The sequence below is a fragment of the Macaca thibetana genome, chromosome 8 (genome assembly GCF_024542745.1).
Source record: "Macaca thibetana thibetana isolate TM-01 chromosome 8, ASM2454274v1, whole genome shotgun sequence".
Taxonomy (NCBI): domain Eukaryota; kingdom Metazoa; phylum Chordata; class Mammalia; order Primates; family Cercopithecidae; genus Macaca; species Macaca thibetana.
Genome location: NC_065585.1, coordinates 21,930,797 through 21,953,587, shown reverse-complemented (window position 1 = coordinate 21,953,587; position 22,791 = coordinate 21,930,797). Strand labels below are relative to the sequence as shown.

The 22,791-nt window shown below is 47.3% G+C and overlaps 1 protein-coding gene and 1 non-coding gene across 7 annotated transcripts in view; one reads left to right on the top strand and one right to left on the bottom strand.

Moving 5' to 3' along the window:
- TBC1D31 (TBC1 domain family member 31) overlaps positions 1-2,069 on the top strand; it is a 72,074-nt gene extending 70,005 nt beyond the window's left edge. For all 6 annotated transcript variants that reach the window (XM_050801519.1, XM_050801516.1, XM_050801512.1 and 3 more), the window contains 2 exons: positions 292-387; positions 1,722-2,069. In XM_050801519.1, coding sequence (XP_050657476.1) covers positions 292-387; positions 1,722-1,855 — 230 coding nt within the window. In that variant the 3' untranslated portion in view covers positions 1,856-2,069. The remainder of the gene's footprint in view (positions 1-291; positions 388-1,721) is intronic.
- A 5,060-nt stretch (positions 2,070-7,129) lies between these two features.
- TRNAM-CAU (transfer RNA methionine (anticodon CAU)) lies at positions 7,130-7,202 on the bottom strand. Its single transcript has one exon. It is a non-coding gene; the product is annotated as a tRNA-Met (tRNA).
- Positions 7,203-22,791: the final 15,589 nt, after the last annotated feature.

Genomic DNA, 22,791 nt, shown 5'->3' with positions numbered 1-22,791 from the left:
CTAATCACATTTCATAATCTCTATCTTAATATCCACATGTTTGAGTTTGTTGGCTTTGTGTTTTAGCTGAAACTGTTTTTGAAGTATGTTTTACAGAAATCAGCTCAGCTCTTAATTCTCACTAATGACACTTCCTTGCCTTTTGAATGTTGACAGCATTCTTCTTAAAATAGAAAAGAAAGGAGTTTTTAGCCGTCCTTGGTGATTTTAACTTACTAGGGACCATTTGGAATTAGTAAGCCTTTCTACTCACTCCCAAACATCATCTTGATCTCCTCACTTTTATAACAGAAGAACCCAGGTTCCAAAACGAACAGGAGGACGCAAGCTGTTTGCCTAGAACCTCACATTTAAATGACTCTTCTGAAATGCATCCCTCAACGCAGAGTAAGTTGATAAGAAAATTATTCTGCCATTTTAAATGTAACGATATTTAAGCAAAATTGTGGTGTAAATTATGTTTATAGCATGTGGATGCCATTTTCCCAGGGCACTGATAATGAAAATCCTAAAAGGGAGGCAGCAAGATTCTCTTATATTTCCCAGTGGGAAAACTGGGTGCAGACGAAATTCCAAGTAAAGAAAATGTGAATACACTAAAGCCACTCCATTTCTTGAGCACCAGCGCTGCTGCCCAAAAACGTAGTTGGAGGTTCTAACAGAAGTCTCTAACTAGATTGATAATATGAAATTAATAACTAATTTGACATCCTTATGAAAAAAATCTCAGCGTTGTTTTTCAAAGCTATTGCATGGTTGAATTTTCTTAACTCTGTTCATCTGGGCTGGGTGCCCTCCAGCAACCATTGAAAACATGCTGGGCACTCCAGTGGAATTCTGGGCCCTACCAGCAGTAGAACTGCCAAAGGCAAATGGCTTCATGCTGAGTTTTGATCCCTGGACGTGGTTCATTGGAAGGTTTTGGGTTTTTTAGAAGGAACAGAGTAGAAACATCTTACAGAAATGTAGTCACAGCATTAGGCCATCCATAAAGAAGCTAACAGTCTTCCCAGTAAAGTGTATTATTTATTCTTAAAAGGGAGGAGGAGACAAGACACTCTGTTCAACTTTCTTTCAACTAATTGTTTTCAATAAAACTGCCATATAGGTGAAGCAGAATTTAACAAGATCTTCTGAGTTCTTTTATACAATGTCCCAAAAAGAAGAGCTTTATAAGAAATATACCTCATACCAAGTCAGGAGATTCCAGTATTGTGTAAAATATTTTTGCTAACTCATATTTTTACATGCATCTATAAATTCTGTGCCAGAATATGAATTAAACCAAAAATCATTCAAGAGTCAGATGAAGTATGAGAGATTCTCAGCTATTCTCTATTCTGACATATCAAAACTTAAATTTTTAACTAGATAATTCTAAATTTTAAAATGGTTATTTGGTAACCTTAGGTTATTTGGCAGCAAAATACAAAAGCATAAAAGCTGGATTTATTTGGGAGGAAAAACAGTTTTTCAGAAAGATTGTTTATATCCCAAGTATTTCAAAGCAGAGAAGTTCTCTGTTAGCATTCATTCGGTCCAACAAATAATTATTTGGCTTGTAAATGGAACCACCTAGGGCCAGGTAATATGTAAAATTTGGGTTTTAGAATTGCATTTCATTATTTATTTTTACAGCACATTTATCTTTAAAATAAATGCTGTATCATTGCTAACATCAGAAAACTCAGCTTTTCTAAATTTTAAATTTCATTTTCAAGTTTCTTTAAATAGAAGAGCAGTAGAATGGGACACCACGGAACAGAATCTTATCCAGAAAGTGAGGAATCTTCGTCAGAGACTCACTGCCCAGGCTCGTCACAGATGTCAAACCCCTCATCTTCTGGCTGCGTAGAAGGCACCTCAGCTTGAGACAGTCGAGAGAGAGACCTATTTTGCAATCAGTGACACTGATTTTTAGATTATTTATTTAAAATTCCTATAAAGATCAGCCCTTTGTACAGAAAAATGTGTCTATAAAAATTATGTGTTATTTAATTCTGATACTTTTCGGCTTGTAAATGGCTTATTGTACTTTTTACAATAAAAATGTTTTAGAAACGGTTAAAGCTGTGTTAAGCTTTCAGGTTGCAGGGACTGGCGTAAACATCAGTAACTTTAGTTGATAAAGGTTTATCTTAAGGATGAATGGAGAAATAAAGAACAGGAAATGATCTCAACAGCTCTATAGCCTGGACTGAGAGAGAACTCAGCAGCAGGTGGAGAGCACCAGCAGCCTGGAGTGGTCTCCATCACCACCTTCCTGCCCACCCCTGCCTCTGCCAGCGGGACCTCATCTTTGTCAGGGACCCCACCAGACTCGCAACATCTCATCTCTGGCCCAGCTCCTTCTGCCCTCTGCCTACTTCTTCTGGCAGCACCGACTGCTTTTCCTCCGTCCCTCCGCTTCCTGGCTCCACAGTGGGGCTGCTTGTGACCTCCCGAACCTTACTCGCTGAAAGAAGGGTAGAAATACTTGATATGAGGATTAAGTAAGGTCAGCCAGGCCGGACATGGTGGCTCACAACTGTAATACCAGTGCTTTGGGAGGCTGAGGCAGGTGGATCACTTGAGGTCAGGAGTCCGAGACCAGCCTGGCCAACATAGCGAAACTCTTTCTCTACTAAAATTACAAAAATTAGCCGGGCGTGGTGGCACACACCTGTAATCCCAGCTACTCGGAAGGCTGAGGCAGGAGAATCGCTTGAACCCAGGAGGCAGAGGTTGCAGTGAGCCAAGATCACGCCACCGCACTCCAGTCTGGGCGACAGAGTGAGACTCCATCTGAAAAAAAAAAAAAAAAAAAAAGAAAGAGATCAGGCCTAAAAAGTTCCTGGCCCAGTGCTTGACACATAGTAAGTGTACAATATGTAGTAGTAATTATTTTCTCTGGTGCCACGAAGCATAATCTTATGGTTAATCAAATATTTTCAGCAAAGTGCTCTCTTTTGCCCAATAAGCAAAGTTCTAAAATGATATCCTGGCATTACATACAGCATTTGTTTCCCAAGAGTATCTGGGAAACATTTTTAGGTGGCTGCAAACATATGCCTGCGTGGACCAAGCTGGTGTGACAACAGGAATCCCAGGATATAGAATACGTAGAGTGTGATGGAAACTTTGGTAGACTAGAATTGCTTGCTCACCGGAAAGCATCGAAATTCTGAAATTCTGTGATTCTGCCACCCAGAAACAGCTGTCTATTGCAGTTTTTTACCTCTATTTCAGGTCCTCTTTTACTAGGATTTATACCCAGTCAGGTCTGTTTTGCAGCTACACATACCACATACACATACAAAACCCTCTTTTTTATATCTAGAACTGCAGTAGTTAATTTTTGAAAAGAGTTCCTGTTCATCCAGTGAAAGTACACTATGAATGCTCTCACCCAAATGAAGTTTTTATCACATGCTTCCAGTTTTCTCTGAGCCTACATTTCTCCGATAATCTTGATAAAATCACTGCCTTAGCAGATTTCAGATACTTGGTTGAAGCGCCTCAGTCATATGTGCTTGGTTGGTATTGCAAAGGTTATCACATTTAATGAAATATATAAAATACATTTCTGATTATCTCTTCCTGCTTCTTGACATTATATCTTCAATCTTCAATTTCTTTATAATGTGAATTCTCTGGAATTGAATAAGGACTGAACTTGGCTAAAATTCTTGGCTACATTTAAAAAGTTTCTCTCCATTACTCCGTTGAGTTTGTTAAAGAAGAGCGGTCCCTGTAGGCCTTTTCATATTTATTACATCCATAAAGTTTCTCTCTGGTGTGAATTCTGCAATGTTGGCTAAATGTTGGGCTTCAGCTAAATCCCTCTCCACATTTGGCTACTTTTGGAAAGTTTTTTTCCAATATGAATTCAGTGGTGCTAAATAAGCTGTTAAGTTGGTTAGGGGCCTTTTCGAATTTATTTACATTCATAGAGTTTTTCTCTAGTATGAATTCTCCCAGGTTGAGCAAGATTTCAGCATTTGCTAAAGGTCTTTCCACAGCCATTGCATGTGGGGCGTTATAGCAGCTGACTACAAGGACTGCATGAGGCTTAATTTATTAACACGGGTGTGCTTATCCGAGAGTCTGGATTTAATGTTTAAACTCATTCTGTCAGTCTGGGTCCAGTCAGGAAGCAAACCACACAGTTGTTTGGATGAGGAAAGTTTAATGTAAAGACTTATTAAACTATGATGGGGAGCAACTATGAAGATGTAAAGAGCACTCTACAGGGTACGTAGGACTGAGGAGAGCACTCAAGGAAGGACAGACTCGGAGGGGAGGCTCCTCCCTCCCCGAGGCTTAGGTTCAGACCTGGTCAAAGAAGGTATGGTTGCGGACCACTGGATATTGGGGAGGGTCTCAGACTTAGCCAGGCCAGGGGTAGTCCATGTCCCCAGGCAGCAGGAAACAACTCTCCTGGGGACAGACAATCCGAGGCTGGTAAAAATGCACAGGGAGGCAGGGCATAAGGACCCCGCTTGTCAGAGTGGTGTGCGGGCTGGCCATATCCAGAGGGCCACAAGAAATCACCCTCAGGCACAGGCAAACAGGCCAGCAGGCAGGTGCTCAGAGTGCGTCAGGGTGGCACTGCTGGCGTGAGGCCTGGAACATGCCAGTGTCCAGACTGGGAAGACTATAGTGACGTGGTCATTGGGCCAGGACTGTGAAGTCATAAAGCAATTGTGCACACTAGGCACATGGGGCAGAGCACGACTAGATGTCCCCCATGCACACGCACCGCTGGTGGGCCATGAAGCAAGAGTAAGCCAAACAGAACATTGGAGCAAGGAAGAGAAGCCCTGTTTCTCCTGCAGTGTCCCTCAGCACCCTCTATTGACAGCTCAGCATCATGCGCATTGTAAGGAGAAATGCCTCAAGAGCCCAGCCCATGGCTGCAGACCTGAGATGATTGATAACTGCCACGCTCATGCCATTGAAAGTGGCTCCACAGTTTGCTTGGTTGGTTAACAGGAATGTGGACTCAATGTTGGCCTCTATCTAATGAGACAGATGCCAGAATTTCCCTGGCATGATGTGGATGCAGGTCTCCAAAAGCTCAGGGAAGTAGGAATGTAGGGGTGGATTGATCACATCTGGCCTCCTCACTCACCTCCCAATGCCATGCTCTGGGTCCAAAAGTAACTTCCTTTATGAAGGCACTGAGCAAGGGAGCACCTACAAACCTGAAAAGGTCTGTGGTGGCTCATGCAACAAGACGTGACGGCGAGAGATCCCACCACCATGGATGTGCTCCCTGGTTTCAGTGGGGATAATGGAGGCAGCAGAGGCCAGGTAGCAGCATTTAATTACCAGACAACCATTTACAGTAAAGGGCAGCAGGGCGGTAGTAGTATTAAAGGATTTTTGGCTACTGATAATTGACTACACTGTCCCTAAGAATGAAATAGATAGGTGGCCTACTAAAATGTTGCTTGAGATATGTAACAGGAAAAACTCCAGACCTGGTAGCCAAAAAACTGACTCGAGTCATCACCTTGGAGCGTCATACCTGTCACCCAGTTTCCAGTATGAAAATGATTCCCAGATCCAAAGCCTCTTGATAGAAGGGGAGGCCAGGTCTCCCTGAGGAAGGACCCTGAAGCAGTGCCACATATACGTGCTTATGAGTATTCTTTGACCCTTTCCCAAAGAAACCTCTTGCCATTTACTTGAAGGGTTGTGTACTAGGGAAAAGAAAACACCCATATCTCCCAGGGATTACTGAACATGGGTTCTGAATTGACACTAATTACTGTGGCCTACCAGTGAAAGTCAGGACTAACGGTGGTCAGTTGATCAAAGGAGTCTTGAGCAAAGTTTGAATTACAGAGGGTGAATAGGGCCATGAAACCAACCTGTGGTTATTTTCTGAGTACCTGAATATATCACTGAAATAAACATACATGAAAAATGGCAGAATCTCCCCGTTGGCACTAAGACCCATTGAGTAAGAGCTATTATCCTAGAAAGATTCAAGTGAAAGCCCCTGGCATGTCCTCCTTACCAGGATAGTAAACCTGGCTAGTAAAAAGTTATCACAATTATCCCCAGGGGCTGGGCGCAGTGGCTCACACCTGTAATCCCAGCACTTTGGGAGGCCGAGGTGGGCGGATCACCTGAGGTCAGGAGTTCGAGACCAGCCTGGCCAAAGTGGCGAAACTCCGTCTCTACTAAAACTACAAGAATTAGCCGAGTGTGGTGGCACCTGCCTGTAGTCCCATCTACTAGGGAGGTTGAGACAGGACAATTGACTGAACCCGGGAGGCAGAGGTTGCAGTGAGCCAAGACCATGCCACTGCAGTCCAACCTGGGCAACAGAGCGAGACCCTGCCTCAAAAAAACAAAACAAAACAAAACAAAATAAAAAAAATCCCCAAGGAACCTGAAGAGAATCATGCCACCAGCAAAGAATTGAAAGATGAAGGGCTAGTTATAGCTATTCCATTGTAATTTAATTCGCTATTTGACCTGGGCAGAAGGGAGACGGATCTTTGAGAATGGCTGGGTTAGCAAGAACGTAGTAGGTGAGGACCGCAGTTGCAGCGTCTGTTTCAGATGCAGTCTTGACACAGCTCCCCGGCATATGGTATATCCCAGCGCCTGCATGACCTCCCTGAGACCCCTCTCCCCAGACCCTATCATGACCTGCCATTTCCAGATAGGTTCGGTGCCCACCGCTGGCCTCTCATCAATGCTGCTTACCCATCCCGCAGCCTCCTCGCCGCCCCACACAGTGTTCCCAGTCACTCCTCTATTACCTCCATTAGACGGCCTTGAACCCCGCCGCGCTCGCAGCGCCGTCCTGGACTGTGACCACCTGGACTCCCGCCGTAACTCAGAGCTGTGCGCGACCCCCCGGCGACGGCCAGTACCGAAGAGCAAGGGCAAGGGCGAGGGCAGGTCGAGGAGTCGGGGGCTGCTCCAGGCCCTCACAAGTGCTCTTTCCTGAGCACTCGGGCCGCAGCGCGAGGGTGGTCTTGGCGGGGGCACTTCTTAACAGGTTCACCTGGTCGCCGGATACTCGACGCAGATACGTCTTTCCTCCTTATTTTCAGCCCGGGACTTTGACCAGCAAACAAAACGTTTCTTTTCGGTGGGGCTGTAAGGACAGCAAACAAAAGTATTGTGCCCCGTGTGAGGATCGAACTCACGACCTTCAGATTATGAGACTGACGCGCTACCTACTGCGCTAACGAGGCACCTAGCAAGCGTTTTTGGACGGAGAATTATGAGTCCATATGGCTGGTGTGCTGCGCATGCTCAGTTTTACTCTTACCACCGCTGTAAATCCCGTACAGAGCACTCGGAATTCTAGTTCCGCTGCTGTCCCGTTTGTCAATTAACAAACACTGCGTTTGGCTTGTCAGTGCCTCGCTGGGTAGCGGCGACACGGAGAAGGGGAATTTTTCCTCCTATTGTGAATCGTTATTTTTGTATAGTGCGTACAAACCGTTTGCACACTCGTGAACGCATGAAACACTTATTAGGCACCTACTGTGTTCCCGGCCCTGTGCTGGGTGCTGCTTTCACAGGAACAAACCCAGGCTCAAGGAGTCGGGCGAAGATGCGTAATGATTGGAAAACACACACACACCCTTCCTGTGGCCAGTGCCCTGTTGCACACTTGAGCTGGTTCTGATTTTTCTTCCTTTTTTTTCTTTTTGCTATTCAAACAGGACTTCAGGGAATAACCGTGGAAACGGGGAGTTAATAATATGTTAACTGGGAAGCACGCTCTCCTTTCCCTTTCACTCCCCTCCCCTTCCTCCCAGCCCTTTATATAAGCTCATTTACCTACATTATTGCTAAAGGAAACTTCGTGCCCCTATCGAAAATGGAAAACAGGTAAGGGTTTTTCCCTAACACATGTTCAGATGAATACATAACTATTATAATTTTTAAAAAGCCTCTTCCACGTACTGTCTAAAATCAGCCAGACTGTAGCACACTGAGGATTTGTAAGTTTCGCTGTATGTAAATTTCACCTTATAAAAAGGAAATGAAGACAGAACTCTGGGCAAGGCCGGGTGTGGGGACCCCTGGGGGGAGTGTGCGGACGCCCGCGGGTCTGGGTGCCTCCCGGCGAAAGGACAAGTGATGGACAGGCCGACGGAAGGACAGGGAGTCGGGAGAGGTTCGTGTGGACCTAGGTGGGTGTGCGGATATTCACGGCACAACTCTATCAACTTTTCCGTTTGTCTGAAGTTTTTCCTTAGAAAATATTGGGGGAGGAATTTTTTTAATCACCTAGAATTTGAGAGATACGGTGGGGTGTTAAGGGGGCAAAGGGCAGTATGAGTACAAGCAGGTGGGGACATATCATCTTGACAGCAGACACCACAATTGCTGAGGGTAGGGGAAGGGGAATCTCGGAGTGGATGGGGGTGTGGCCTGCTCGACCTCCGGGTGGGAGAAGGACTGGGAGCTGCCGGGCCGGTGGCCGTGGGGCGAGGAAGGAGGAGTTGGAGGTGGGGCAAGTTGCCGGGACCCCAGACCCGGAGACTGACACCCAGTCCTCGGGAAGCTCCTGGATCCCACGGTCTATGGTGGGAAGCCCAGGACTTCTACCAGCCTTGGGGAAGCGCGCATCCACACGTCCCTGAGGGAATCCGACCCAGGGGGCTTGCTCCCTGGTAAGGTTGCTGGGGCATCCTCTGCGGACTGCGGACTGGGAGTGTCACCTAGATCTAGCTGCTTCTTCCAGATCTGCAGGCCCGAGGAGGTGCTGATTGACCTGCGGATTAAATCCCAATGGTCCTGTCTACCACAATTACAAACAGCCCCACTTTCGGGCGTAGCAGTCCCACGACTGGCAAGCTACCCAACATATTGACTCATCACTTCCACAGTTATTCCCTGAAGTCGTATTTGAACAGGATGAAAAAGAAAAAAGGAAAAGGAAACAGCCCAAGTGTACAACAGGGAACTAACTGGTCACAGGCATAATGGTCTGTCCAGCCTGTAAACAAGAAAAAGGGATGCTCTATGTTGTGATATGAAATAAGTGAAGAACACAATTGCAGAACTAACAGAGTGTGAGACTATTTCTGTAGAAAAGGGTAGATGTTTACATCTGCTAGTATTTGCACACAAAAAGCTAAGATCGCTGGACGCAGTGGCTCACGTCTGTAATCCCAGCATTTTGGGAGGCCTAGGCGGGAGGATCACCTGAGGTCAAGAGTTCAAGACCAGCCTGACCAATATGGAAGAAACCCCATCTCTACTAAAAATATAAAAGTAGCCGGGCATGGTGGTGCATGCCTGTAATCCCAGCTACTCGGGAGGCTGAGGCAGGAGAATCGCTTGAATCCGGGAGGTGGAGGTGGCAGTGAGCCGAGATGCCGCCACTGCACTCCAGCCTGGGCAACAAGAGCGAAACTCAGTCTCAAAAAAACAAAACAAAACAAAACAAAAAAACAAAAAAAGCTGAGATCAATAATTAATACTCTGAGGGGTGGAAACTGTATGGTTGGAGGCAAGGGTGACATGAAGACTCTTTAAAAAAATAAACTTTATTTTCTAAACAGTTTTACAGTCACAGAAATATTGCAAAGATAATAAGAGTCTCCATAAAGCTTTCACCCAGGGTTCCCTATTATTAGCATCGGTTGTTGGTATGTGTTGTTTGTTACAAGTAATGAACCGGTGTTGATGCATTAACTAAAGTCCATCTTGACTCGGATTTCCTTGGTTTTCACCAGATGTCCGTTTTTCTGCTCCAGGACCTCATCCATGACACAACATTACATTTGATGGTCCTGTCTCCTTAGGCTCTTCTCGGCCATGACAATTTCTCAGACTCTTCCTGGGTTTTGATGACTTTGACAGTTCTGAGGATATTAGTCAGGTATTTTGTAGAATGTCCCTCAGTTTTAACATTTGACTGACAGCTTTTCTGGGATGAAGACTTTTCACTGTATACCTTTGAACAGTTTTTTAAAAACATACTTGAACTATGTTAATCTATAACCTATTTAAATGTTGACGTACATTAATTTAAAAGACGAACTGTAGGAATTAGAAGAAAAAGGAGGAGAGGAGGGGAGGGAGAGGGAGGAGGGAGTGGAAGAAGGGAAGGAGGGGAGGACGAGAAGAAAGAGGGAAAGGAAGGGGGCACGGGAGGAGGAGGAGCAGAAGGAGGAGGAGGCTACCTGGAGGAGCTGGGCTGATCCTGCCTTGGGCCCGGCTCTCAGACCTGGCTGAGCCTGGCGGCCGCCAGGGGACGCTGTGCCGAGGGCTCGCCGCCACCGCCCCTCAGGTTTCGCCTTTTTCCAAATTAGCCTCGGGACACACCGCGCCACTACCCGGTGCAGGATACCACGCCGGATCCCCACGCCATGGCGAATCCCCAGCCATCACCCAGACCTGCTCAGGGAGGGGAGGAAGAACAGGAGTTGGGGCGGGAGCGGTGCAGATATTCCGCTCCATAAAGTGTCTCCAGCTTTTAAAGATGTATGTCCCCAATTTTCCAAGACCTTTCGAGTGAATTTTCCAAGAGCCTTTGAGTGGAATGAAACTCTCACGGCATCCCAGCCGCGGCGATGGGGTCCCGCTCCTGCAGAGTCCCGGCAGGAGCAGAGACTCGGGAGGGGACCGCTGGCTGCCGGAGCCCTGCTGGCGTCCGGAATGAGGGCGGTCAGGGTCGCCTCCCCACGGGGACGCAGGTGAGGGAGTGGGGCCGCGCACGGAGGCTCCTGCAGGCGGTGACCTTCAGCTCTGACTCGCAGAGAGTGACTGATGCCGAGGACCCGCTGGGGATCCGAAGGCCTCAGCCTGCGCCTGCGCCGGGGCTCCCCGACCAAGACCTTCCGGCCCCCAGGCCTTTGCACGGGCAGTTCTCGGCCTGATGTGTCCTGCCCTCAGGCCCCTCTGCAGAGACGGAGATCTCTCCCTTGCCCTGTGTCAGCCAGGTCGGAGGTCACCTTCCCGCCGAAAACCCGATCACCATTGCCTTCATCTGCCTCCTTCTCCCATCCTCCTCCCCAGGCTGAACGTGCTCCTTCCTCCCAGCTAAGCGCCTTTCCTGCGGTGGCTCACTTACTTCCACTCCTAGACCAACCTGAAGGGCTCAGTGCTTCAATTGCCCTTCACTTAGGCAAGCGAAACTCAAACTCAAGGTCAGGCGACCTGACCAAGTTCAAACGATCACCGCCCCCTTTCTCAGCAGTTTCCAAATCATTTTCCTCACGTGCATACCCTAAAATAATGTTGAAAAACTTCTGTGCATCTCCTCTCATAATATGAAGTTAATATCATAACAGTTTAATTATAAACAATTGCAAAAGACATAATTACCAGTGTATGTAAATATGACATTTAAAAATATACCCAATGGGCCGGGCGCAGTGGCTCACACCTGTAATCCCAATGCTTTGGGAGGCCGAGGCGGGCGGATCACCTGAGGTCGGAAGTTTGAGACCAGCCTGGCCAATATGGTGAAACCCCGTCTCTACTAAAAAAAATTACTCGGGCGTGGTGGCACGTGCCTGTAATCCCAGCTACTTGGGAGGCTGAGGCAGGAGAATGGCTTGAACCCGGGAGGCGGAGGTTGCAGTGAGCCGAGATCCTGCCACTGCACTCCAACCTGAATGACAGAGTGAGAGTCCGACACACACACACACAAAGACAAAAAGTACCCAATGACATCTGTATATCCTGTGGATTCCATACAAACCAAAATCTATTTTGAAATATATACAAATATATCTTCCAACATTTGGAAAGTTTACATTTAATTGCCTCCTTGAACTCATTTCCATTCTAATTCCCCCCACAGAATACTATCCCCCTACAGTACATATTTTATGTTTGAATGCGTTCATTGATCACCTAGCATGCCTCTAAGCAACAAAAAATAGAGTTTATTGGAAACCCATTTTACAGAGTGGAAAGTGTATCTCTGTGTATGCATGTGTGTGTGTTCTGGGAGGCGGACCCCGGGCTGACTGAGCAGGGTAGCTTAATGGAAACCTGTTGAGAGTGCCAGATGGACCCAGGCAGGGAGACCCCCTGGGACACCCAGGCAACCATCCAGGCCCAGGCGATGAAAACATATCTTTGCAGGTGGTTACAGAGAGCCAAAGGAGGGAGTCACGTGGAGGCATGTTCCACAGACGCAGGACTTGGGCCTGGCTGTCAAGAGAAGCCAAGTCACTCCAAATTGGGATGAGCAATGTCCAGAAACATTCCAGTGCCACTGCCGGGGAGGAAAGCGGGAAAAGAGGGGCCTGTTCGGAGGAATGCAATAAATTCTGGTTTTGCTTATTTTCAATTGCACGAATAGTATGTACTAATTCTAAAACACATGCATACAGCCATGCTGTATAAGTCAGCTGTCACTGTGCTAGTGCTGCTTAACAAACCACCTGAAACATAATGGCTTAAACAGCAGCATGTGTTCCTTTCTCTTTTCTTTTCTTTTTTCTTTCTTTTTTTTTTTTTTTTTTTTTTTTTTTTTTTTTTTTGAGATGGAGTCTCACTTTGTCACCCAGGTTAGAGTGCAGTGGTGCAATCTCGGCTCACTGCAACCTCCACCTCCCGGGTTCAAGCAATTCTCCTGCCTCAGCCTCCTGAGTACCTGGGATTACAGGCATGCATCACCACACTCAGCTAATTTTTGTATTTTTAGTAGAGATGGGGTTTCACCATGTTGGTCAGGCTGGTGTCGAACTCCTGACCTCGTGATCTGCCTGCCTCCCAAAGTGTTGGGATTACAGGTGTAAATCCCTGTGCCTGGCCCATTGGGTATATTTTTAAATGTCATATGCTCAGTTTTATATATACTCAGCCTCCCAAAGTGCTGGGATTACAGGCATGAGCCACTACACCTGGCCTTTTATTTTTTAAACAGCTTTACTGACACATAATTCACATACCATATAATTCACCCATTTTAAGTGAACAATTAAATGACTTTGGTTATAGTATATATTTTTAAAATTGTGGTAAATATATGTAACACAAAATTTATCACTTTAACCTTTTTTTTTTTTTTTTTTAAGACAGAGTGTTGCTCTGTCACCCAGGCTGGAGTGCAGTGGTGTGATGACAGCTCACTGCAACCTCCACCTCCCCAGCTTTAGCGATCCTCCCACCTCAGCCTCCCAAGTAGCTGGGACCACATGTGCATGCCATCACAGCCAGTTAATTTTTGTATTTTTTGCAGAGACAGATTTTTTTGCCATGTTGCTTAGGCTGATCTTGAACTCCTAAGCTCAAGCCATTTGCCCACCTCAGCCTCCCAAAGTGCTGGGATTATAGGTGTGAGGTACCGCACCCAGCCCATTTTAACCATTTTTTAAAATTTTTTATTTCAATACTTTGGGGGGTACAGGTGGTTTTTGGTTACATGGATACGTTGTTAAGCAGTGATTTCTGAGATTTTGGTGCATCTATCACAGTGTACCCAAAGTATAGTCTTTTATCCCTCACCATTTTAACCATTTTTAAAGTTTACAATTCAGTGACACTAAGTACATTCACAGCGTTGTGAAACCATTGCTGTTTTCTAGCTCCAAAACTTTTTCATCACCCCAGACAGAAACTCAGTGCTCATTAAGCAATAACTCCTCATTCCTCCTCCCTCAGTCCCTGGTAACCTCTAATCTATTTTCCATCTCTATGTATATATTCTAGATATTTTATATAAGTAGAAGCTTGCCATATTTGTCCCTTTGTGTCTGACTTATTTCACTCAGCTTCAGGTAAGCACGTCTTTTTCTTGCTCATGGATCTGTGTATCAGCTGGGTTCAGCTCCAGGCTGAGGCTGGGTTCAGTCTGCTCTTCAAGTCTTCGCATTCTCCGTGGACCAGCCATTCACTAAGGCATATTCTTCTGAAAGAGTCACAACAGCCCAAGGAACCAAGCCATGCCAAAGAGGCACATTTAAGGCCCCTGCTCTGGTTACATACGTCAAAACTCCCTTGGCCCAAGCAAGTCACATGGCCAAGTTCAACATCAGTGGGGCAGGGAAAAACACTCAGCTTAATGTGGCAGAGGGTACAGAGTCTCAGGCCAAAGGGAAGGAAAAAGAATGAAGGATAATCCAGGCTAGGCACAGTGGCTCACATCTGTAATCCCAGCACTTCAGGAGACTGAAGTAGGCAGATAGTTTGAGGTCAGGAGTTCGAGATCAGCCTGGTCAACGTGGTGAAACCCCACCTCTACTAAAAATACAAAAATTAGCCAGACATGGTGGCATGTGCCGGTAATCCTAGCCCCCTCAGGAGGTTGAGACGGGAGAATCGCTTGAACCCGGAAGGTGGAGGTTGCAGTGAGCTGAGATAGCACCAGTGTACTCCAGCCTGGGCAAAAGAGCAAGACTCCATCTAAAAAAAAAAAAAAAAAAAAAAAAAAAAAAAAGAATAATCCAATGTGCCACACACATAGACGTACACAAGTCAAGCCCCCTCAAGTCACTCCTAATCCTGTTCCCCCTCTAGAGAGAAGCCCTGTGAGTGGTCTTCCTACACACAAACATAAAAATAAACACTTGGGTTTTAGGTATCTACAAAAGATCATATGGTACTTATTGCTCTGTGACATTTTCCGCTTAGTAAGCTGGACCTCCTTCCTTGCCGATACGTAGATATCTTCCCTGTTCTTAGTAACTGCAGTAGTGTCTCTGAGGAGAGGAGATCTGGACACAGATACACACAGAGAGAAGACCATAAGGAGACCCAGGAGGAAGATGGCCATCTACAAGCCAAGGAGAGAGAACACAGAAGAAACCAACCCTGTCAGCACCTCCATCCTGGCCTCCGGCATTGTGTGGGCATAAATTTCTGTTGTTTAAGCCACCTGGGCTGTAATATTTTTGTTACGTTAGCCCTAGCAGCCCTAGGTCTTCTAATTCTAGAACATCTCATCCTTCCCAATTAGTAACAAATACTACAGTGAACATCTTACGCATGTATTTGATAGCAAATGTCTGAGGAGCTTGTGGACAGCCAAACAATCTGTGCTGTCCTAGATTCGGCAGATTTGCTGTTTCACCCCAGGGAGCCCAGAAGAATTTTCCATCTCCCTGAGGGTGAGGACCAGAAGCCCCGAGAATGGCCTGAGCTGAGCCAGGGCATTCACAGGCGTCAGGAGCCGGCCAGGACTTTTCTTTTCACTCCTGGCCTCTTCCTGCACTTCCATCCCACCCGCCCACAGGTCACTGTCTCCATCTGCTTGGCAGGGGTCACAGCTGGACTGTGGGCTGCATCTGGCCTGGCCACAGCCACAGCCTGGCTTCTTGAAACAGTTCTCTGCAGGGGCTGCTCCAGCTGGAGGGACGTCAGGGTGAGTTGGCTCCAGAGTCTACGCACACCGCGACTCCCCTCTCCTTGGCAGTTCTCTCTACTTAAAATAAAAATAATAACAGGGCGCGCTGGCTCACACCTGTAATCCCAGCACTTTGGAAGGCCAAGGTGGGCGGATTGCCTGAGCTCAAGAGTTCGAAACCAGCCTAGGCAACACGGTGAAACCCCTTCTCTACTAAAAATACAAAAAATTAGCCGGGCGTGGCAGCGTACGCCTGTGGTCCCAGCTACTCAGGAGGCTGAGGCAGGAGAATTGCTTGAACTCGGGAGGCGGAGGTTGCAGTGAGCTGAGATCGCGACACTGCATTCCAGCCTGGGCAACACAGCAAGACTCCATCTCCAAAAAAAATAATAATAATAAAAATTAAAATAATTAAATAAAATAATAAAAATAATAAAGATAAAGAGGGAGTCGGGGGCTCCGTGAGGGGAAAGGTTATCAGGGCCGGGAGGAGGCTGGGGAGGAAGGGCCTATGGTGGGTCTCAGATCCCCCCTGGCGCTTTGGGAAGCAGCAAAGTTTCCCCAGGTCTGGCCTTTTCCCCACAGGCCTTGGTGACGTGGCAGGACTTGGTGGTAAGCCCAAGTGTCTCAGCTCCTCATCCTGGCTGTGACAAGCCAGCTGGGCAAGCCGAGGGAGGCCCAGGGAGCCCGGATGTAGGGAGCAGGGAGCAGGGAGCAGGGAGCAGGGTTTTCTCCAGATGTGCCCTGCGGGAAGCAGCCAGCAGTTCTTTTGTCATCTGTGCAGGGGACCGGAAGGCCATGGTCGTCCCAGTTCAATTTCCTACTCAACAAGTGGCCGACGAGTTGTGAGTCAGCCTGTTGTTGTTGGACTGAGAGCCATTGCTCTGCATGGTGCTGACAAAGCACCCAGAAGAAGAAGGAAGGCCTCACCCCTGCAGACCCAAATGTTCCCAGAGAGCCTCCATTGTCCCCACACTGTGGCCAGAGGGAGCCGTCATAAATGCTAACGTGTCTAACGTGTCCTGCTGAACAGCCTCGGAAGCTCCCACTGCCCATGACATAGAAGCCAGGGTGCCCGCGTGCCCCTGCGGCCTGACCTCCCAGCCCATCTCTTCCCACTCCACCCCCACCCCATAGCCCACGGACACCCCATTCCCTCCACCCCGCCCACCCGGCTGATGACTGTCCTGCTGCTCTCCCCTGTGGCCACAGAGAGGCCTCCTGAGCTGGCTCCCTGCTGCTCACCCTCCCATCCCTGTACTCCCCGGACCTTAGGTTCATCGCCGTGCGGTGCCGTGATTTCTCAGTTACTGTTGTTCCCACCAGATCACAGGCAGGCAGGCAGGCAACAGGGGCCGTGCGGTACTCACTGTGCGAGCTCATGGCGGGCCCTGGAGCATTTGTGTGTTTGATGACTGCATGCAACTTTTCCCAGCCTGCACTGTAATGGCTCGACTTTTCTTGAGGGCAGGGACTGTTGTTGACTTATTTCTGCATCCCCAGTTTTAGTCTGATCAAAGACTTGTTTTCTAGTTCCAAAGGCATGCAGGCTCTGATTTCTGTAACTCAGTAAACCTTTCCATGGACTGACCCACAGTGGGCTCTGAGGCCATTGCCCTCTCTCAGTATACTTGGTGGGGAGACAGCGAGGCCCCTAGCCAGAGGAGAGGAAAGAGTTACAGGATTCACCTCACAGGGCCTTCCCACTCTGCTCCTACTGACTGATGAGATAAGTCAGAGTGGGTGTGGTCCCAGCAGCCCTGGGGCCCCAAGGAACTGTGGGCCTGCTCCTTCCAAGTTCAGGCCTGGAACAACACAGTGGTTCTGCCCACAGTTCCAACAGGTATAACAGCAATGGGGTAACAGTGCACGTCCCCATCACCCCCCATCACCCCAGGCCAGAGTCATGAGGACACAGAGCTATGGGGCCTCCTCCTTCACAGGGCTACTGCGTCTCATGGTTCTTATCTGCAGGAGCCAGGCACACAGGGACTGGGCTGTCTGAGCACCAAGGTTTTCAAATCATATCACAAAAATCTACCCCTGAGTCTATATCTCAAACATAGCTTTTGTCCCTGAAGTTGCACAATTAAATTGTGGCAGTTGCATCATCTGGCTCATAGTTTAAGGCTTAGAGGTTTCACTACTTTAGATGACAGTTCGATGGCCCAAGGGAGAAAGTCTGATTACAAAGTGGCATTTACTGGGAGGTCCAGGCCCCCAAAAAGGATTGATCTGGGGATCTCAGAACAGAGACTCCAGCAACCCCCACATACATACACAGTAGGCACTCCCTGAGTGTGGAATGAATGCATGATATAAGTTTATAAGTGAATGCATGATGTAAGTCCGTCTGCCTTTTAATATTCAAACATCTGCCCTCACTTCACACACACACACACAGACAGAGAGAGAGAGAGAGAGGGAGGGAGGGAGAGAGGGAGACAGCATGCACAGGTCTTTGCTTATTGAAGGGAAGCAGGGAATTGGTCACAGTGAGTTGATTCAGCCTTACAATTTGTAAGTCACTAGAGCCAAAGAGGGGTGTAAACCAGAATCTTCTAGAGCAAGCTTGTCCAACCCATGGCCTGAGGACTGCATGCAGCCCAGGACAGCTTTGAATGCAGCCCAACACAAATTCATAAACTTTATTAAAACATTATGAGATTTATGCACGGACCCTTTTTTGTTTGTTTTTTAGCTCATCAGCTATTGTTAGTGTCAGTGTATTTTATGTGTGTCCAAAGACAGTTCTCCTTCTTCCAATATGGCCCAGGGCAGCCAAAAGATTGGACAGCCCTTTTCTAGAACATTGCCTTTCTCTGCAAAAAGAGGCAGTCAGCAAGAGTTGGCAATGGGGGTGACAGGAGGTTGTACAGTACACATAAAAAGAATACAACCCACTTGGTCCACAGAAGGGACTAAAGCTGGTATTCTGTTCTCGCTTGGGACAGAGGCTGCTGGAAGGCGACCAAATGTTTCACTCAACAGGCATTGATGAAGTGCGCTTATGAGACAGCCACTGGGATTAAACTGGTGAACAAGACAGACATGGTTCCTCCCTCATTAAGAGACATTAAGTAGGTAAACAAATGCATAAATGAGCTAATTCCACATTATGGGAAGTGCTGTGAAGGAGGTGATGAGAGTTAAGCTGAAGCCTAATGAATAAGTTCTTTGTTGCAGACAACAGAATCCACTCTAGCTAACTAAGCAGAAAGGGATTTGTTACAGAGAGTTAATTCGTTACGGAATTTCCAGGAGGATCAGGAAACCGGGCTTGGATGCCACAAAACAAGGACAACCCAGCCAGGAGGAGGCCCAACCACACCACAGGACCTCCCTGCTGCTGCCCTCACCTCCCCCTCTGACACACGGCCTGGCACCAGCACTTGCTCCTGTCTAAGCTGCTGAAGAAGAACCAATTCCTGCAAGTGGTCTGCTCAGATGGCTCATGTATGCCTTCCAAGTCGTGCAGGGATGCTCCCACTTGTCAGACCCAGGTCCCTAGAAGAGCTCTGGCTTTGGGTAGGGCTGGGAAAAGGCTTTTTTTTTTTTTTCTCTTTATGATGGAGTCTTGCTCTGTGGCCCAGCCTGGAGTGCAGTGGTACAATCTTGGCTCACTGCAACCTCCGCCTCCGAGGTCCAAGCGATTCTCCTGCCTCAGTCTCCCAAGTAGCCGGGATTTCAAGCATGCGCCACCACGCCCAGCTAATTTTTGTATATTTAGTAGAGACAGGGTTTCACCATGTTAGCCAGGCTAGTCTTGAACTCCTGACCTCAGGTGATCCACCTGTCTCAGTCTCCCAAAGTGCTGGGATTACAGGCATCAGCCACCGCACCCAGCCAGGCAAAAGACATGTTGAACTTCTCAGATGCCTTGGAAGAGAACACTCCAGGGAGGTTGCAGGGAGACCCAAGGTATCTAATATCTCCGCTGTTGCTGCAACACACAACAAAATGGTAACAGGTTTTTTTTTGGTTTTGTTTTTGTTTTTGAGATGAAGTTTCGCTCTTGTTGCCCAGGCTGGAGTGCAATGGCGCGATCTCGGCTCACCGCAACCTCTGCCCCCTGGGTTCAAGCAATTCTCCTACCTCAGCTTCCCGAGTAGCTGGAGTAGCTGGGATTACAGGCACGTGCTACCACGCCTGGCTAATTTTGTATTTCTTAGTAGAGACAGGGTTTCTCCATGTTGATCAGGCTGGTCTCAAATTCCCGACCTCAGGTGATCCGCCGGCCTCAGCCTCCCAAAGTGCTGGGATTACAGACGTGAGCTACTGCGCCCAGCCTAACTAGTTTGATGTCCAGTGGTTATGAAAGATGTTCTGTTGCTTTTTTAAATTTTTATTTTATTTCTTTTGCTTGTCTCTTTTTCCCCAATTTTTACAATGAACACGTAATATTTACAAAACAAAGTGCAAATGCCAGTAGTGTTATTTTCAAGGAAAGGAGACACAGTGGAGTCCAGCAGAAGAAGGGTTTCCCAGCCCAGCTTGGAGGGACTAATTTTCTAAACCGTTACAAACTTTTCAAGATATTTGATGCATGATGTACCAAAACATGAAATGAGAGCACAAAAAAGTTCCAAGTGTGGTAATCCTGATTACCCCTGTCAACCTGAGGGCCACTTTGGGCAGGTTCTGACTGTTTGATGACCTGAACTATTCACTATTCATGAGAATCATCTCTAAGTTGTTAAAGAGATGGCACTGGGGCGGGGCACGGTGGCTCAAGCCTGTAATCCCAGCACTTTGGGAGGCCGAGACGGGCGGATCACGAGGTCAGGAGATCGAGACCATCCTGGCTAACACAGTGAAACCCCGTCTCTACTAAAAAACTACAAAAAACTAGCCGGGCGTGGAGGCACGCGCCTGTAGTCCCAGCTACTCGGGAGGCTGAGGCAGGAGAATCACTTGAACCCAGGAGGCAGAGGTTGCAGTGAGCCGAGGTCATGCCACTGCACTCCAGCCTGGGTGGCAGAGCGAGACTCCATATCAAAAAATAAAAAATACAAAAGATAAGGCAGCCCACAGTTTCTTTTCTGCTCTGCCCTTCTTATTCATCAGCAAGCCAAAGGTAGAGAGTGTTGGTAGAATGTGTGCATATCAAGAAGTGAAATAAAACTAGTTGTGTTCGTTTTGTGCAGCATTTCTACTTTCTGGTAAGAATGAAATACATATGCATGTACAAACAAAATATGGGTTGTGTAATTTCAGTAATTCCATGTACAAGTTAAACGCTCTCATATTTGCATTTAAAATGTCATTGCACAATGTAAACATGAATGCTAACAATCTTTTTTTTTTTTTTTACCGAGACAGAGTGTTGCTCTGTTGCCCAGGCTGGAGTACAGTGGCGCGATCTCTGCTCACTGCAACTTCCATCTCCCGGGTTCAAGCGATTCTCCTGCCTCAGCCTCATGAGTAGCTGGGATTACAGGCACGCACCACTACACCCGGCTAATTTTTCGTATTTTTAGTAGAGACAGTGCTTCACCATGTTGGTCAGGCTGGTCCCGAACTCCTGACCTTAAGTGATCCACCTGCCTCAGCCTCCCAAAGTGTCGATATTACAGGCATGAGCCACTGCACCCGGCCTGCTAATAATCTTAAATTTTAAGTTTTATTTACTTAAAACATCAAGCAAATAAGAAAAACGCTACAAGAAGTCAAGAGAAAGATTGCAGAAGGGAAACCCTTTCTGTTTTAGTACATTTCATGGCATTTTTTTCCCTTTTGTTTTGAGCAAAGGACCCCACATTTTCATTTTGCATTGGGCCTTGAAAATTATGCAGCCAGCCCTGCTATGACCAGCAGTGCACGTTATCATTTCTTAAAGTTATGCATTGGCAAAGATGTGGAGCAACTGAAATTGCTGCTGGGGATACAAAATGGTACAGGCACCTCAGCAAGCGCTGTGGCAGTTTTTTAACAAGTTATACAGACACCTATCATAAGACCCAGCAATCTCATGTCCAGGTGTTGACCTAAGTGAAATGAAAGCACGTTGCCAGTATATAAATATTTATAGTGGCTTTAGTCATAAACTCCCCAAATTAGGAACAGCCCAACATCCTTCAGCTGGGAAGTAGAGAAACGAACTGTGGTACATCCATGCAATAAAATGCTACTCAGCAATAAAAAGCAGCAGCTACCAACACACGCCACAAGGTGGATGAACCCCAAGTGTGTTATGCCAAGAGAAAGAAGCAGAACTCAAAAGACTTATACTCTGTGGTTCCATTTATATGACATTCTGGGATAGGCAGAAATTTAGGGACAGATAACACATCGGTTCTTGCCAGGGGTTGGGGTAGGGGAAGCAGTGACTACAAAGAGCAGGGGGAATTTTTTGCAGTGATGGAAATACTCAGTATCCATTTTTTTTTTTTCTTTAATGAGATGGCGTCTTGCTCTCTTGCCCAGCCTGGAGTGCAGTGGCTTGATCTCAGCTCACTGCAATCTCTACCTCCCGGGTTCAAGAAATTCTCCAGCCTCAGCCTCCCGAGTAGCTGGAATTACAAGCACGTGCCACCATGCCCAGCTAATTTTTGTATTTTTAGTAGAGACGGGGTTTCGCCATGTTGGCCAGGCTGGTATCAAGCTTCTGATCTCAGGTGATCTGCCTGCCTTAGCCTCCTAAAGTGCTGGGATTCCAAGCAGGAGCCACCATGTCCCGCCATATTCTGTATCTCGATCATGATGGTGGTTCCATGACTATACGTGTTTCTCAAAACTCAGAGAGTTGTACAGTAATGAAGGGTTTTTTTTTTTGAGTCACTCTTCGCCCAGGCTGGAGTGCAGCGGCGCCATCTTGGCTCACTGCAAGCTCCACCTCCCGGGTTCATGCTATTCTCCTGCCTCAGCCTCCCAAGTAGCTGGGACTACAGGCAAGTGTCACCATGCCTGGCTAATTTTTTGTGATTTTTTTTTTTTTTTTTTTTTTTTTTGAGACGGAGTCTCGCTGTGTCGCCCAGGCTGGAGTGCAGTGGCCGGATCTCAGCTCACTGCAAGCTCTGCCTCCCGGGTTTTTACGCCATTCTCCTGCCTCAGCCTCCCGAGTAGCTGGGACTACAGGCGCCCGCCACCTCGCCCGGCTAGTTTTTTTTTGTATTTTTTAGTAGAGACGGGGTTTCACCGTGTTAGCCAGGATGGTCTCGAACTCCTGACCTCGTGATCCGCCCGTCTCGGCCTCCCAAAGTGCTGGGATTACAGGCTTGAGCCACCGCGCCCGGCATTTTTTGTGATTTTAGTGGAGACGGGGTTTCACCATGTTAGCCAGGATGGTCTTGATCTCCTGACCTCGTGATCTGCCCGCCTCGGCCTCCCAAAGTGCTGGATTACAGGCGTGAACCACCGCGCCCGGCCTAACGAGGGTACATTTTATTGCCAATAAGTTATACTTTGATTTTTTAAGTTTCTGCGATATCCTAACCAAACCATCAGAGGCCCCATGGTTTTTATGCATGTCGGAAATCCTGAGCCGTGGAATGGCGATTCTGAAGTAGGAAACTCGAGGG